This window comes from Setaria viridis, chromosome 4 (assembly GCF_005286985.2).
Source record: "Setaria viridis chromosome 4, Setaria_viridis_v4.0, whole genome shotgun sequence".
Classification (NCBI taxonomy): domain Eukaryota; kingdom Viridiplantae; phylum Streptophyta; class Magnoliopsida; order Poales; family Poaceae; genus Setaria; species Setaria viridis.
The window spans coordinates 38,996,217-39,012,809 of record NC_048266.2 but is presented as its reverse complement, the minus strand read 5'-3'; the positions used below and the strand labels follow the sequence as shown (position 1 = coordinate 39,012,809).

Sequence of the window (16,593 nt, the reverse complement as noted above, 5' to 3'; positions counted from 1 at the left end):
TTTCCCAAACAAGATCTAGCCTCTCCCTGTCATGGCGGATAATTTAATCTCTCACCACCTTCCTGCTCTGTTTTATTATTGCGGCCACCTCGCCACTCCCATCCCGCCATGTCCTCTCTGCCTCTGACCTCCAGCCTCCTTTTTCTCAACCTCTGACGGCACTGGTAGCTGCAGAGAGCTAGCCAGCTTCTCCTCCTCGTGCCGCCAGCCTAGCTCGATCTCCTCCTGAGCTGAGCCCTGGTCTCCGCCAGCCAGCGCAGCCATGCTGGTGCGCTGCGACGTCTGCGGCGCCGAGCCGGCCGCCGTGCTCTGCTGCGCCGACGAGGCCGCGCTCTGCTCAGCATGCGACCGCAGCGTCCACCGCGCCAACAAGCTCGCCCACAAGCACCGCCGCATCCCGCTCCTCCAGCCCTCCGGCGACAGCTCCCCCGCCGCCGCCGCCGCGCCGCTCTGCGACGTCTGCAAGGTGCCACACGCCTGTCCCTGAACCCCACCGACCGGTGCTTCTGCCGGAGAGGATCGGAGCTGGCTGCTGACACGGTCGATCTGTTTGTGGCCATCGTCTTGCAGGAGCGGAGGGGCCTGGTGTTCTGCGTGGAGGACCGCGCCATCCTGTGCGCCGACTGCGACGACCCCATCCACAGCGCCAACGACCTCACCGCCAAGCACAGCCGCTTCCTCCTCGTCGGCGCCAAGCTCTCCGCTGCGCTCGTCGACCAATCGCTGCCCTCTCCTGACGACTGCGGCCGCGGGAACGGCACCGGCGAGCCCGACGGCGTCGCCGCCGCCATCTGCGCGCAGGACTCCTGCACGGCCAAGAGCTCGGCTCTTGATTGCAGCAACAGCTACGGCGCCGGCGCCGGCGGCGGCAGCAGCAGCAGCAGCATCTCCGACTATCTCACAAACATCTGCCCCGGCTGGCGCGTCGACGACCTCCTCTTCGACGACGCCGCGTTCTCCGCCGCCTCGGTATGTGTAGCCTCGCTAGCTGATCTCTTCGCCGTGCTCTATCCACAGCTGGGATGGCGTATGCTAAAAGATCAATCTTGGCTCTGTTCTTGGAACCAGAACGCCGGGTGCGACGAGCACGAGCAGGTCCCCTCCCTGGACGCCGATCTCTTCGACGTGGTCGCCGGCCGGCCGGGGAAACGCGGCGCGTGGTACGGCGGCGGCGCGCTGGGCCTCGAGAAGGTGTCTGCTGCGTCCATTGCAGTCCCGACGGCGGCGAAGCAGCAGGGGCGCGTGAGGGAGAGGCACTGGAGCTGCGACAGCGACAGCGACGTGTTCGCGGTGCCGGAGATCTCGCCGCAGCCGCTGGCGAAGAAGGCGCGGCCGCCGGCGACGTCATTCTGATGCTTCTGAGCTGATACGTCAGTCCGGCCGGCGTGCTAGCTCGATCGCCTGTCTACTTCATTATTACTGTTACCAGTGTGTGATCAGCTTGCTGTTACTGTGTTGTTATCGCATACTTACCAGTTACCACTACTAGCAGTGCTCAATCACAGTTAAACTCGGTGCAGTTTAAGGCTATCAGAGATATTGTTACCGTATTGTAAAAACTAGTGATTGTCATGAATGTGTGCCACCTCCTTGGTAATGTTACAATGGGTTGATCATGTGACGAGAAAAGCTCTTAATGGAATTACCAATGTTATTAAGGTGGTTTTTATACAAACCTCGTCAACAAATATCGTGCTCTTTAGTCTTGTCCATGATCTTGTATGGTGTGCCTCCGGAGATGGACGGCTGTAGGAGCTAATTTTTATAGTAACATGATCGCTGCATTGCATCCTAGTACAAACCAAGCCGTGTGTTTTTCAGGCAGCTGATTTGCAAGACTCTTTTCTTCTTCTTTTTTGTTAGTCAAATGGTAGCTTATTTGCAGGATTCTTTTCTTTCCTTGCTAAACAAAAATCAGGGCGACAGTTTGAGACTAAGGGCTTTGTATATAAGATAGTGTCAGGTGACCTGTGTTTTGTGCCATTTGCTCATTTCGATCTTTCCCCAATTTACTTGTTTTTGCTGAGCACTGAGCACAAATCCTTTACTGAAAATTCTCAAATGCTTCTGTAGGTGAGACCGATACATCTAGTCTCGGTAGATCAAAACTAGATTGCAAAGGGACTCCACAGTGCAGGTGGCCTCGGTCTGTAGGTTCTGAGATCATATCTGCATATGACTACTGTCAGATTGAGAACCTCTGATGGTTGCTAAAATGAAAGTTTTGACATGAGCTGTGTACTTCAATATGCAGTCACATGAGAAATGAATCGCATGAATCTTAAAGCAGTATACTGTCTCAGAGGAGTTCTTTTGATGTCCTTTGGAAATCTCCAAGGATAGTTTAAAAGGCTCCTCTCTGATACATTTGAATTAGACGCACCAGTTCAATAAATATCTACTCCCTCCATCCCAAATTATAAGTCATTCCAAGAATCTTGGAGAGTCAAAGCATCTCAAGTTTGACCAAATTTATATGATAATATAATAACATTTATGGTGTCAACTAAGTGTCATTAGATTCTTTATCAATTATATTTTCATAGTATACCTATTTGATGTCATAAATCTTTATAATTTTCTCTATAATTTTGGTCAAACTTGAGATGCTTTGACTCTTCAAGATTCTTGAAATGACTTATAATTTGAAATGGAGGGAGTAGAACACAATCTATAACGGCTCTACACACTATTTCTTTACTAGAAATGTGTGTCCCAAACAAACAGAAGACCATGACTCACCTATCACCCGTGCTTGTACAGGCAAAGACGGAGGCACCGGAACATCAAAATCTTAAGGCTAGTCTTTTTCACAATGATAGGGACATGTAATTTAGATCAAAATTTGGGATTACTTTGTTATCTTTTTATATTGATAGAGGTGGGTAAAATTTAGAAGGCTATTTCAGATTATTTATTATAGTGGCATATGTAGGTAATTTGAATAAAGATTAAAGATCACTTTAGTTATTTTCATGATGATACAGTTAGGTAATGTCAATATAGATATTTTGCAGACCTTGGAAATCTCCAAAAGATAGTTAAAATTAAAAAAGGTCGTCTATGGTACACTTGAACAGTTGAACTATATTTTTTTTAACGGACGACGAGAGCAAGAGCTTTGCTGAATTTTTATTAGAAGAAGAAAAAATAAAGGAAAATACAACTGGCGCTGCAGAAAAAGACAACTAAAAACCAACAAAGACAAACAAAACCCGAAACTGCATGCACCAGCTAAATATCTAAACCACGATCTATCATAGCTCTATACGCTATTTCTTTACTAGAAATACGTGCTCCTCCCAAGCAAAACACCATGACTAAACTATCACCCATGCTTATCTCAGGGCACCGCCAAACTTGCCCAGGCAGCTCTCCAAGCCAATATCAAGCAGCAGTTTAGAGCAAGGACAAGCATCAGCAGAGAGGGATGAGGAGCTAACTGGACGCCAAGTTTGTTATCACCTCATGCAGAGATATTTCCGGTTGGGAGGCGGCTGTATCACATGGCTCCGTCGCATCGGAGGCCGTTTGAGGACGCTGCAGGTTGGAGCATATCCGGCCGTCGCTGCCGCTCCGGCTGGAAATAAACGTCGTCGCTGGCCAGCTTGGGATCGGAGTGTCTCAGGTAGCTAGGAAGCTACGGGAGGAGACTCGGAGGCCACCTGATATTTCTTTTTTTCGAGAATACGTAGAAAAGCTGCGTATCTTTGCATTAAGAAGAAGAATTAGAACAAACGTTCTTACAACGCGGGCTGTCCGGGCACACGCACACGGTTAGGATGTAGAAGCTGTATTACATATGGAAAAACAACAACAACAATAACAGACTAATTTTAAAAACTGACTAGGCCAAATGACTACTGGCTCCTAGTCCCAACAGTTGCTGCCGGCCATCCCAAAGTTATCATGTGTTTGGCGCCGGCTTCAATCCACAGTTGAGCCTGGTGTAGGATGGACGTGATCAGTTGTGCAGCTGACTGGGCTGACGATCTGCCAAATACTCTATCATTTCTTTCTTTCCAGATAGTCCAGGAAATCAACATGAACGATGAATCAAATCCTTTCTTCCTATGCTTGGACATTCCCACTGTCAATTGCATCCACCAGTCAGCTATTATCGTTCCAAGACTTTGGATATGGATGTTCAGGATCCTACTGACTGCGAACCAAATCTCCTGGGTATAGCAGCATGACGCAAAGAGGTGGTCAGCTGTCTCAATTCCTTGATCACATAGAGCGCACTCAGTACTATCTTGCATCCCCCTTCTGCGCCTTCGCTCAGCAGTCCACAACCTGTCTCTGACGGCTAACCACATGAAAAACTAAACTTTCAAAGGTGCCCAAGTTCTCCAAATCGCATCTGCTGCAGGGAAGATGACAGCTCCTTGAAACAGAAATTGATAGGCTTATCTTGCCGTGTATGTGCCTGAAGCTTCCCATCTCCATGAAACAATGTCTTCGGTCCCCGGTTGAAGCAGGACAGTGTCACTTATGTGCCACAATTGGATGTACTGCAACAACGCATTGACTGTTGGCCATCCGACAATATCGGAAATCCACCGTCTGTCAAGAAGAGCTTTAGCAACTGTTCTTTCCTTTTGCTTGGCGTCAGATGGCCGCCTCTTCCTCCGGAAAAAAAGATGACTTCATTTTCATTCAGATCGGTTTGTTGTTCGTGCCAAAAATGCGTTTCTAGACTAGATGAGCGAGGGTGGTTTACTAGCATTTGTCCGGAAAAGTGGTTGAAATCTATGCTGTATTTAACAGAAGATACACACGGTGCTTCTCGATGTAATCGAAACTCAACTCCCCTGCCTCGCTTGCCAAAGATCTCTAGCTCGAATCTCAAACCCAATTCGACAACATGGACAGTAGAAATAAAATCGTTGTCTTTTCCGTTGTTGATATAGGTCCAAGAACCACATTCTTGTACGCAGAGCTTCAGCTTCTGCTGATGGCCACGCTCACCGCCGGCCGCCGGCGTTGCCGCGGCGGGTGGCGCGTCAGCGTCGCCGTGCAGTGTTTCACGTGGCGCACGCGTACACATCTCCGTCAACGAAAACACTGTGGCGCTTCCCCTCCTGGCTCACCTACACTGTTACGTTGGATACCTCCGCTCTGGCCGGCCGTGGATTAACACAATTTTTCAAATAAGAGTCGGCTTCCTTTCGATGTAGTACTATCAGATAAAATTTGCCTTGCCCTCCCAATGTTTTTTTTAAAAAATAAACTGGATTTGACAGGGTGAACGCAATTCTTTGGAACCGGTGCAATGTTTCATAGTACTAAGTACTAGTAGTTTCGAAATATTATTGTAAGTATGATGCTTCCGAGTAGAACAAAGTTAGTTGACCACCATTAACCAAATAGGCATAAAGTTCCCTAGCTTGCTTTTAACCAATCAAATCAATGAAGAGTGTGCGGTTTATCGAGTTTGTTTGATGCAGCTAGTGGTGGGATGTGCTGGCTTATTGCACTGCAGTCTCCATCATCTGCCAACGCGAAAACGACCTGAAAGATTCAGATCCATCCCAACCTATCTCAAGCCAACGACGAAACCGAGGAATTTGTATATATGGGCACTTGATGGGTAGGCTTCAGCTGTTTGATGAGATGCCCCAGTACACCCAAGGTGGCAACTTGGACAATCATGTGAATGTATCTTGTTCTGCTCTAGAAACCGCGACGAGCCACCCATCACTTCCGTTGTTATCAATCAGAGCAACTCATCGAAAGTTTTTTTTTTCAGATATTGCTGATGGGATATGAATATGATGCCACTTGCATGAACTTGGTGGGCAGGGACATGACTAGGGATGTCCATCTAATGCAGCTAAGCTAATTGGTTGGGTGCATCATAGTCTTATTACAACAAAGCAACTCCATCAGTTGTCTCATCTGAATTCTAATTTGGCACTGGTTGGTATACAAGCCCCACACCAAATGTTGCACACATTGTATTGTAGCAATATATATATTTTAACCTATCTTTACCTTATAAAATATACAATTGCTGTCCCGTCTAGAAAAAAAAACATTATCTAATTCTCTCGAGAGCATATTCAGTTTGGGTACGAGTGCTACGCGCTTTTGCTTTCCCGAGCTGTTTCGTGAATCAAACGCGATGAACCCTCAAGCCAACGGTAGTCTCAATCGTATGGATACGAGAAGTCTGAACCAATAATAAAGAAACACTGGCAAAGTACTGACCACTTTACTGAAGCTACGCCTTTGATGCATATGAATGCGTTTTTAGAGGATCAAGTAAAACAACGCGCTAGGATGCCAACACCATGTTCATATTTGTTGTTTACCACTGCTTTCACCTTTCGTGGGGTAGGACGAGGCCCATTGTGGTAGAGGTTTTTTTCCTTCCTCCTTCCTTTTTCCTTCTCCTTTTATTTTCAATTTTGAAAAAAGTTCAAATTACTCCCCTCAAGTATAACCAAAATCTGGATAACCTCCTAAAGTATTTCTTGCTTCAGTTTACCCTAAACTATATTATTTGGTTCAATTTACCCCTTAACATAATTTGTCTCTTTTATTTCTCCATGCACAAGTGGAGTTTTAAATTCAAACTTTGCAGGATGATAGCAGGCATCATAAGACATGTTAAAAAAATATATCATTATTTTTTTATCATTATTTTAATAGGGTAGGATATTTAATAATAAATTTTATCCTTGAGATAAAAAATTATCTAAAATTAATGATGAAAAATTCATAAAATATTTTTTTAATATATAATATGATGTCTACTACCATCCTGCAAAATCTCAAATTAAAATTCAACTTGTGTAGGGAGAAACAAAAATGATAAATTTTATTATGGGGTAAGTGGAACCAAATATCATAGTTCAGGGAGTAAATTGAACCAAAACATAGTTTAGAGGGTTATCTGGACTTTGGTCATACTTGAGGGAAGTAATTTGAACTTTTTCCTTTATTTTTCTATCTTTTCTTTTCTCCTCATTTTCCTTTTGTCTTTGGTAATAAAACTTTTAATTCTTTTCGTTTATTTTTTTTCTTTCTCGTTTCTTTTCTTTTGGTAACACTGGGTTTTCTTTTTTCTTTATAAAAAATGTTTCTTTTATTTTTTTGTATGTTTATCTTCTATTTTTATTTTTATTTCTTTTTCCATTTTGTTTTTTCTTTCTTTTTATTTGTGTGCCACTAGCCTTCTGTATATATTTTTCTCGTATGCAAAAATAATTTGTTCATGATGTGGACGTGTTTGTTCTACGTATAGAATTATTTGTTCGCATGTGGAGCTATTTTGTAAATTAATTTATTCATGATGCAGGCGTATTTATTTATCTTTATAGACTGGACTAGTCTATCATGTCAACTCATGGATTATAATATATTTTCTATATCCATAATGTATTTGTTCCAAGTGTACAAAGTTTTGTTCAATGAGTTAATACAATTTGCTCTAGGTTGATAAATACTTGTTTTGCAATTTGTTCGAGGTATATACATCTTTTCTTCTGTAAGTTCATATATTTTTTCCGATGTTGTATAAGCTATTTTGTTCTGTGAGGTAATATAATTTGTTTTAGGTGTATACATATTTGTTCCGTAAATTTATATAATTTTTTATATGTACAATTATTTTGTTTTTTAGGTTTACGTAATTTATTCCAGGTGCAAATATGCGAAAATCTTTCAACTTGATGACTTGCTTGACGTGATTTTGTATACAAAACCTTAAGTATAATCATGTGAGCCATATATGTTAATACGGGTCATATGTGCTGTCTCTAAGCGAGAAAAGAAAAGAAGCTAACAAGTTGCATTGGTGCTTCATGCACGTAACACGATCACACGAGGCAGTAACTGTAAGTGCACGTCCAGGTTCATACACGTTTCAGGTGGATAAGACCTTCCAACCACCTGCACATCAGGTTCTCAACGTGCAGGGGCAGGGATCCTTCCACTGGTGGAGGACCTCTTGTCGCCGGAGCCGAGGAGCACGCGCGCGGCGCGCGGAGGAAGGAGCTAGGAGAGCCCAATAATCCATCCATCCTTGGACAACCAGGCTCCCCCAAGACCGACGACGTCTGTACCAGGCCGCCAGTGCCCTCCACGATCACGCCGTCCACCATTGCTATCAAGGGGTTGAAGCCGAGGAGGCGAGGAGCACGTAAACCAAGCAGCAAGGACGAAGCCATGGGATTCTCGTCGACACTGTCCTCGTTACAAATTGCTTTAAAAGGTTGGGACAGAGATGTGTTCGGGTCTGTTAAAAAAAAATATCAAGCGGCTGCGGGCAGAGCTAGAGAAAGATCGCAGCCACACACTATATCGGGGTCCGACAGTAAAGGAGAAGTCCTTAATGCAGCAGCTATCAGAAATGTTGGCGAGGAAGGAAACTACGGAGAAGCAAAGATCACGAATTTAGTGGCTGTGAGAAGGAGATCGTAACACTACTGAGTTCTTTCAGGCAAAAATGAGAGCGCGAGATCTTACTAATCGTATAAGAGCTCTCAAGCAGACGGGTTAGTGGCGACTGCACAAGCGGAGTTGGAGCAAATGGCTAGTAAATTCTATATGGATCTCTTTGCAGCACAGGAGAGCCTTGAACTGGAGTTGGTGTGTCAACATGTTTCGAGGAAGGTGACTGACCAAATGAATGAGCTACTAGACAGATCCTTCACTGGTGAGGAGGTGGAAGCTGCCTTATTCCATATGAAACCAAACAAAGCTCCTGGAGTCGATGGCTTTAATGCAGGGTTTTTTCCACAAAAACTGGGATTTAATTAAAGGCAATGTGACGGAAGCTGTGTTGGGTTTCTTGAACGGGGTTGAGATGCCAGAGGATGTCAACAAAACACTTCTTGTGCTGATCCCAAAAGTGACGAACCCGCAAGAATTGACGCAATATAGGCTCATATCTCTGTAAAATGTGCTATATAAGATCTGTTCCAAAGCAATGGCCAACAGGCTGAGAAGGATCCTGGATGACATTGTTTCGGAGGAGCAAAGCGCATTTGTGCCAAGTAGATTAATAACTGATAATGTGATCATTGCATATGAATGCGTCCATTATTTGAGGAAGAAGAAAGGAAAAATAGGAGCATGTGCGAAAGCATATGATCGGATTGAACGGAAGTATTTGGACGAGGTGATGGAAGCTCTAGGTTTCTCGCAACATTGGCGCAATCTAGTCATGAAGTGTGTCTCGTCAGTATCTTTTTCTGTCCGTGACCGAAATGGGGATGGCGGCGACGCCGGCAAGCCGGCGGTGTCCGAGGAGGCGGACGGCAATGACAGTCGGGACGGCTGCAGGCGGCGCCGGCGGCGAGGAGCACGAGTGGCCGGTGTGCAACGTGAAGACTGAAGGCCAGCGCGGACTACATCTACATCCCGTGCCTGGACAACGAGAAGGCCATTAAGAAGCTGCGACCGGCCGGAGAACTTCCGTCGGTACGTGCACCGGGAGCGGCACTGCCCCGACGAGGGCCCCACGTGCCTCGTCCCGCTCTCCGGCGGCTACCGCCAGCCCATCGAGTGGCCGAAGAGCCGAGACAGGGTATGCAGCACGTGCTCGTGAATCCTCACGCTAACTCATTGTTGCACTTGCACGCCCTGCTTGCTAAAACAGAAGGTGAGCGGGCAGCACCTAACCTTCCACGGCGGCGGCACGTGCTTGCTAACGGCGACGTGGCGACCGTGTCGTTCGCGCCCAAGGATGAGCACGAGGCGCAGGTGCAGATGGCGCTCGAGCGCCGGATCCCGGCCATCTCCGCCGTCAGGGGCTCCAAGCGCCTACCCTTCCCCAGCAAGGCTTTCGACCTCGTCCACTGCGCGCGGTGCCGCGTGTCCTGGGCTCCTGGCACACCGACGGTACGCCGCCGCGCCGCTCCCTTCCACTTCGTTCAGATGTGACCATTGCCGACGACGATAGGCAACAACATTGTGTGATTGTGTCTGTGTGTAGGTGGGCCCCTCCTCCTGGAGCTGAACCGCGTCCTGCGCCCCGGCGGCTTCTTCGTCTGGTCGGCGACGCCGGTGTACCAGAAGCTGCCGGAGGAAGTCGAGATCTGGAAAGGCACGTGTGGATAATAAACATCCGTTTCAGTACTGATCATTTCTCACCATGGAAATGGACTTTGATCGATCAGAGGCAGCGGACGCTTAATGGAGTTCTGTTCATCTGCACATAGAGCGATAACGTCTGTGCACGAAATCCATGTGCTGGGAGCTGGCGGCGATCAAGAAAGGCCGGCTCAACGGCATCGGCGCCGGCGTCCAACGACTGCTACGAGGCCAGGAGGCGGCAGCAGCCGCCGATGTGCAGCGACGACGCCGCCGCCGATGCGGCGTGGTACATCCGCCTCAGCCTCAACTCGTGCATGCACCGCGTGCCGACGGGCCCGTCGGAGCGCGGCGCGCGTGGCCCGTCGAGTGGCCGCGGCGGGTGCGCACGCCGCCGTACTGGCTCGACGCCGCGCGGGCCGGGGTGTACGGCAAGCCGGAGCCGGAGGACTTCGCGGTGGACTACGATCACTGGCGCCGCGTCGTCGACAGGTCATACCTCAACGACCTAGGCGCTGACTGGTCCAGGGTCAGGAACGTCATGGACATGAGAGCCGCGCGCATACGGAGGGTCAGAAGAAACCCGTCGCTCCAGCATTTCCATCTCCATTGGTGAGTGGTGATTGTGCTATGATCATGCTGACGGCATGGCTCTCTCTCTTCCATGCCGTTTGCAGCTGCGCTCCGGGAGAAGAAGGTCTGGGTGATGAACATCGTGAACGTGGACGCGCCCGACACGCTGTCGATCGTCTTCGAGCGCGGGCTGTTCGGCATCCATCATGACTGGTGCGAGTCCTTCAGCCCGAGAACCTACGACCTCCTGCACGCTGATCACCTCTTCTCCAAGATCAAAGAGAGGTCAGCCATCAGACCTCAGCTCTGTTTCAGCAATGCCTAGTTCAGTCTCGTCAGATTTCCGGCTTGACGCACGTGTGTCTTCTTCAGATTGTTGCAACTCACAGAAATACACTCGTGAATATAGTACGTATTTGGTAGCTGGATTAATGGTGGAAATAGAGGTAATCGGCAATCTCGAGCCGCAGCTCACCACCGTTCGCCGATTACAACCAAATTGAGTTTTTTTTAATACACAGGAGAGTTGTGTATCTTTGTATTAAGAAGAAAATAGTTTACAACGCGGGCCTTCCCAGGCGCGCGCACACGATTTTCGTTCATCGTTTAGGTTACATTACGCAAAAGATGCAACAGAAGAAAGGGGGCATTGATGACCAAAAATCAGAGTTGGTGATCCGGAGCTGCTGTCGGTGCCGGCCAGCCTACTGCCGCTAAATGTTTGGCCCCGGAGGCACACCAGAGTTGCCCTTCTTGAGTGATTTCAGCTAGCAATTGCACGGCGTTCTTCGGGGATGATCTGACGAAAACCCGATCATTGCGTTCCTTCCACAGCTTCCATGAAACCAACATGAATGCCGAGTCTAAACCCTTTCTCTTGGCCACGCGTATGCTCTTCCTCTGGTCGAGCCACCAGTCTAGAAGTTGCACCTCGCGCGCCGGGACGGCGTTGTGCAGATTGAGCATTACACTAACGCTGTGCCATACTTGCATTGAAAAGGAACACCTAGAAAAGAGGTGATCAGCGGTCTCCGGCTCCTGATCACATAGGGCGCAATCTGCATGATCATGCAAGCCCCGTTTTTGCTTTCTGACGGCAGTTCAAAGTCTGTTCTTGATAGCGAGCCACATGAACACTTTCACTTTCAGAGGTGCCCAGGCCTTCCAGATCGGTTCTGCTGATCATAGCACGGAGGTGCTGTAGAAAAATTTACAGGCTGATTTTGCAGAATAGGACCCTGAAGCATCCCATTTCCATGTGACAGTATCCTCCACACCAACCGAGAGTTGAACCCCTTGCATCTGATGCCAAAGGGCGACGTATTCAGTTAGCGCTTTTACTGTTAGGCGTCCGACAATATCTTGTATCCACTGCTTTTGGTGCAATCCCTGTGCAACTGTCCTCCGGTTTTTGATTCGTGGCCTGATCAAGGTGCATAACTCCGGTGCTAGAATGCACGGCGATGCCTGAGCCAACCAATCGGTCCAAAACAGAGCCAAGTTGCCATCACCGATCTGCACCTGAATTGAAGCTTGAAACAGCTGTTTCAGTACCGGGTCCTGCTCGAAGTCAAGCTACATATGTTTCTGAGGACCAATGGTGGTCACCCTTGGATGATGAGTGATTGACAACGTTGTGTTCGTTTGATGTTGCTCTTGGCTTGTGATGTGCAGGTGTAGGATGCGACGTGGCGGTCGACGGCGTGCGGTGAAAGTTAAGCGAAAGGTTCATGCCGATGGACCAAGGACGGTGAAGGATGAACGCGAGTAGGCTTGGACCGATGGACCCGAGGAGTTCGGGCGAAGTCACGGGCGGTCCACATGGTGCACGGAATGGCAAGAGGGCATGACACGATTGAGACGGCGTTGGTCGAGTCAAGCGGGAGGCTTGGCGGAGGCCGGACACACGTCAATGGACGGTTTGGGTGGTTTGGGCCTCAAAACCACCACGCAGGCAGGTTTCCCGGTTTGGGCCTCAAAACTGGGGGCGAGCCCGGTGCGGCCGGAGCTTCGAGAAGGAGGGCACGTGGCGTCATCGCGAAGCTTGCGTCGAGGCGAAGCAAAGTCGTGAAGGCGGCGTGTCCGTCCGATGCGCGGATAAAAACTTGGACAAAAATGCCCCTGCGTGGGTAGTTATCTTAGTTGTAGCTGTAGGGGTAGTATAGTCTTTCGTCCTGGACTATAAATAGGGATGGGGGCTGGTTATTTCAGCACCTCCTGGCTTAGCAACTCATTATCTATTTGCTTAGAGGCTAGTCATGTGCTTAAAGTGAGAGGAGAGAGGGGGATTAGGGAGTGATTACTCTTCTCTCTTGATTTCTTCATCTTTAATGGGTGGATGAAGGGAGGAGGCTAGTCCTCATCTTGTATAGAAGATGTTCTCGTGATTTAGCTTTATTTTTTGTCTCAAATCATGCTAAATCTTTGATTCCCAAGCGTTTTTCTTTTTCCCTATTTTCGGAACTATTTTTGGGGATTTTTCGTTCATCATGTTTGAGCCCGAATCTCGTGAGATTGGTTGAAGGGAAATATTGCTAGGACCTTGGAGAGCATTCGTGATATGATCCCCTTTCAAATCCCTCACGAATCCGGCTTGATTTTGAGTTTTTCCCAAATCGCGTTCTTGAGTTAGGGTTTCGATTTTCTCTAAAATCCGTGATGGATACTTGAGCTTTTTGAGATCTTTTTCATGGATCTATTCGCACTTGTGGTTGCGCATCTATAGCTCAAGTTTTCTCTTGATTCATGGAATTTTGAGGGAGTATTTTTAGTTTGAAGATTGAGTGGTGTTCTTGGAGTTCTTGTTTTCCCTCTTTCTGTTCGTGTGCAGGAACACGGAAGGGAGGCAGCTAGCGAGCCAGAGCAGCACGTGCACGCGGGCCAGCTACAGCAGGCCCAGCAAGGCGGCCCAGTAGGTAGACAGGTGCAGCAGTGCACTAGGCCCAGCTTCGCCAGGTAGCAGCCCAGGACGCGAAGCAGGCCAGCTAGCAGGCCATCTGGGCATTCGAGCAAAGCAGACCTGCAGGCCCATGCACGAAGGAAACCAGGCCAATGCATGCACCAGGCCTACAGACATGCGCCAAGCATTGTGAGTCTTCTTATTTTATCTTGTCTTATTTAATTCATGCAACTACCAGTAAAGTTGTTTAGCACTTTAATCACGTTTGTCTTTTGCTAACAATGTCTAGTGGTTAATTAATTAATTCTGTCTCTTGCGTTAATCATTCTTAGTTTATCAATTGCTAATCCTTCCATGCCCACTTAAGTAAGTGATTAATAGTGTTCTTGTTTTGTCTCATCCGTGCAAATTTGATAGAATCGATTCATGCTATATTTTCGTTGTAATTTGTGCGTCTCTTATCGTTCCTAGGGTGAGCTAGTCACGAGTTGACTTGCGTCATCTTGACGATTGAACGTACCGTGTGCTTTGGGGTTGCGGTTGGGACATAGGCCTTGTTTTCGTTGAGAATTTTTATAGGCTCCCATTCACCCCCCCCCTCTGGTCGCCCCTTCGGTCCTTCAATTGGTATCAGAGTCGGTTAAGGTTTCTCCATACCTTAATCGGTTTCGAAACCTATTATGGCGACCTCTGAGCGTTCTTCCTCGACCGCTGCACCCTACAGTCAGGTGAAGGCTAGACTCTTTGAGACTTATAGGCGTGAGTATGAGAACTTTGTTCATTTGCCTGGTGAGTCTGCCGATGCTTTGTTTCAGCGTTTCTTGGCTATTGTGAACAAGATGAAAGCAAATATCACCGTCTTACCCTACACTGATCATGATAGAGCTTTAAAGCTCCTGCATGCCTTGGATCACGAAGTGTGGGGTACGAAGGTTGATGCTATCATCGAGTCACCGAATTATGAAACACTTTCCATTGATGAACTCTTTGCCAAGTTGAAATCCACGGAGGTTGACAAGAGGCTCCGAGCAAAACAAGGAGGCCCTACTGATCCAAATAGTATGGCTCTCATGTCAGGCTCTGGACAGCCTAAGTCTTTGAGTAACTCTTCTTCTATGTTGTTTGCCTTGTCTTCTTTGGTTTCTGTTTCAGAGGAGCAGCTGGAGGTTCTTGATGATGATGAGCTCGCCTTGATCACGAGGCGATTCATGCGCTTCAATGACAACCGCAAGAACAGGCGAAGGAACAACAACAACTGCTTCGATTGTGGCAAGCCAGGCCACTTCGCCGCCGACTGCCCCGACAAGAACAAAACCAAGAGCAAGTACGACTACAACAAGCACAAGAACAAGGACGGCACCAAGAAGAAGAAGAAGTACACCGACCGCGAGAAGAAGGAGTATCGCAAGAAGGCCAAAGCACGTGCCTTCATCGCCTCCCTCAGCGACGTCGACTCCGACACCGACGACCACACCGACTCAAGCTCAAGCGAGGAGGACGACGACCGCAAGGCAAAGAAGAAGGACGGCAAGAACTTCAATGGCCTCTGCTTCTACTCCGACAAGAACCGCGACGGGTACTGTGTCATGGCTCTCAACTCCAAGAAAGATGACAAGGAAAGTGACTCCGACACAGAAACTGAGGTAAAGTCTACTCCTGAACAACTAGCTCTAGAAGTAGAAGAACTTAATGATTGCCTAATCAATCAAGATAAACTGCTTAAGAAGGCTGCTAAAGAACGAGTTGAGCTTAAGGCTAAGTTAGAAAGTGCCTTGATTAAGATAGACATGCTTAAATCTGCTTCTACTGTTTCTGATGTTGTTGAGTGTGATGAATGTGGTGTTCATATGGCTAGTCTTGCATCTTTACAATCTAAGCATGCTTTGTTGGTAGATGAATTGGATTTGACTAGGGCTGCTTTAGATGAGGTCAAGAATAGGCCTGTTTTGCTTAGTGCATGTAAGTCTTGCCCTGCTTTGCAAGTTCAGTTAGATGATGCATGTGCTAAGCTTAGTGCTTTAGAGAAGTCTGAGTTTATTGCTAGATCTAAACTTCCTGAATGCACTGTTTGTCCTGAACTCAAGCTTAATTTGCAACATGTTGAGGATGAAAACTCCTACTTGCGCATTGTTCTTAGTTGGGTGTCAAGTAGGGAACCTCAGTTAGGCATGATGATTCAGGAGTTCAAAAGGGCTGATGGTTTTGGGCTTGGGTCGGTTATGAAGGGATGTCTTTTTAATGGGTTGCACAAGTTCTTTGATGGGTTGTGTGAGAATGGGTCAAAACAGTGGTGAGAGAAAGAAATCAAGCTACAATCAGTGTGAGCCACCAATTGACTACACCCCTCGAGAGTCACCCACTAAAAATAGAGAGCAACCCAATCCAGCTTGTGAGCAAAACTTGTCTGAGTGTGTGAGAGATGGAATTTTCATTGAGACACCACCTAAAGCACCCAAGAAAGCCATTTGGGTGGAAAAGCCAAACCACCTCAAGAACAAACTTGACACACTTCCAGATATTGCTCCTAAGAAACCTCCACCAAAACCCCAAGACAAGCCACAACCTAGAGTGAATCCTCAGCCAAAACAGCCTGCTAGATTCCACTGTGAGTATTGCAAGAGATGGGGTCATCTTGAGGAGTTTTGCTTTCGCAAGAAGAAGGCTTTGAGGCGTGAGCGTGAGTGGGGCAACAGAGACATGTACCACCCTTCTCATGGTGTACATGCGCCTAGAGCAGCTCCTCCACCTCGTCGTGTGGATAGTGTGCGTTTTGCTCCTTCGCGTGTTTTTGCTAGGCATGCTCCTCGCCATGATCAATATGGCCCAGGACAATATGGTCGTGGCTTTGAGTCTCGGAGCTACAACGGACCACGTTTTCCCCCTAGCGTTGGCCGTAGTCCTCCTATGAGACGAGAGATGGTTGATTTTGATAACCCCACTCTTGAGCAAATGGTTCGACACTGGTATTCTACTTGTTTTTCTAACCCCAGTGTTGAGTCATTTGCTCATCCTTGGTCTCCCTTTGTTTGAGCAGGTCGGAGGCCTAGAGAACACGTGGTTTATTGATTCCGGTTGCT

At 47.6% G+C, this 16,593-nt stretch overlaps 1 protein-coding gene and 1 pseudogene across 1 annotated transcript; both read left to right on the top strand.

The window, feature by feature from the left end:
• LOC117851949 (B-box zinc finger protein 20) lies at nucleotides 1-1,616 on the top strand. The gene is made up of 3 exons (XM_034733859.2): nucleotides 1-466; nucleotides 571-969; nucleotides 1,069-1,616. Exons 1-3 carry the CDS (start codon nucleotides 263-265, stop codon nucleotides 1,351-1,353), a joined length of 888 nt encoding a protein of 295 aa, XP_034589750.1. The 5' UTR covers nucleotides 1-262; the 3' UTR covers nucleotides 1,354-1,616.
• A 7,322-nt stretch (nucleotides 1,617-8,938) lies between these two features.
• LOC117853713 (probable methyltransferase PMT27) lies at nucleotides 8,939-10,660 on the top strand (annotated as a pseudogene).
• Nucleotides 10,661-16,593: the final 5,933 nt, after the last annotated feature.

Excerpts from the sequence above, each read along its gene's own strand:
- LOC117851949 (XM_034733859.2), top strand. The coding sequence starts at position 263 with ATGCTGGTGCGCTGCGACGTCTGCGGCGCCGAGCCGGCCGCCGTGCTC. Across the intron at positions 467-570 it reads CGCTCTGCGACGTCTGCAAG|GAGCGGAGGGGCCTGGTGTT; the intron begins GTGCCACACGCC and ends ATCGTCTTGCAG. Across the intron at positions 970-1,068 it reads CCGCGTTCTCCGCCGCCTCG|AACGCCGGGTGCGACGAGCA; the intron begins GTATGTGTAGCC and ends TCTTGGAACCAG.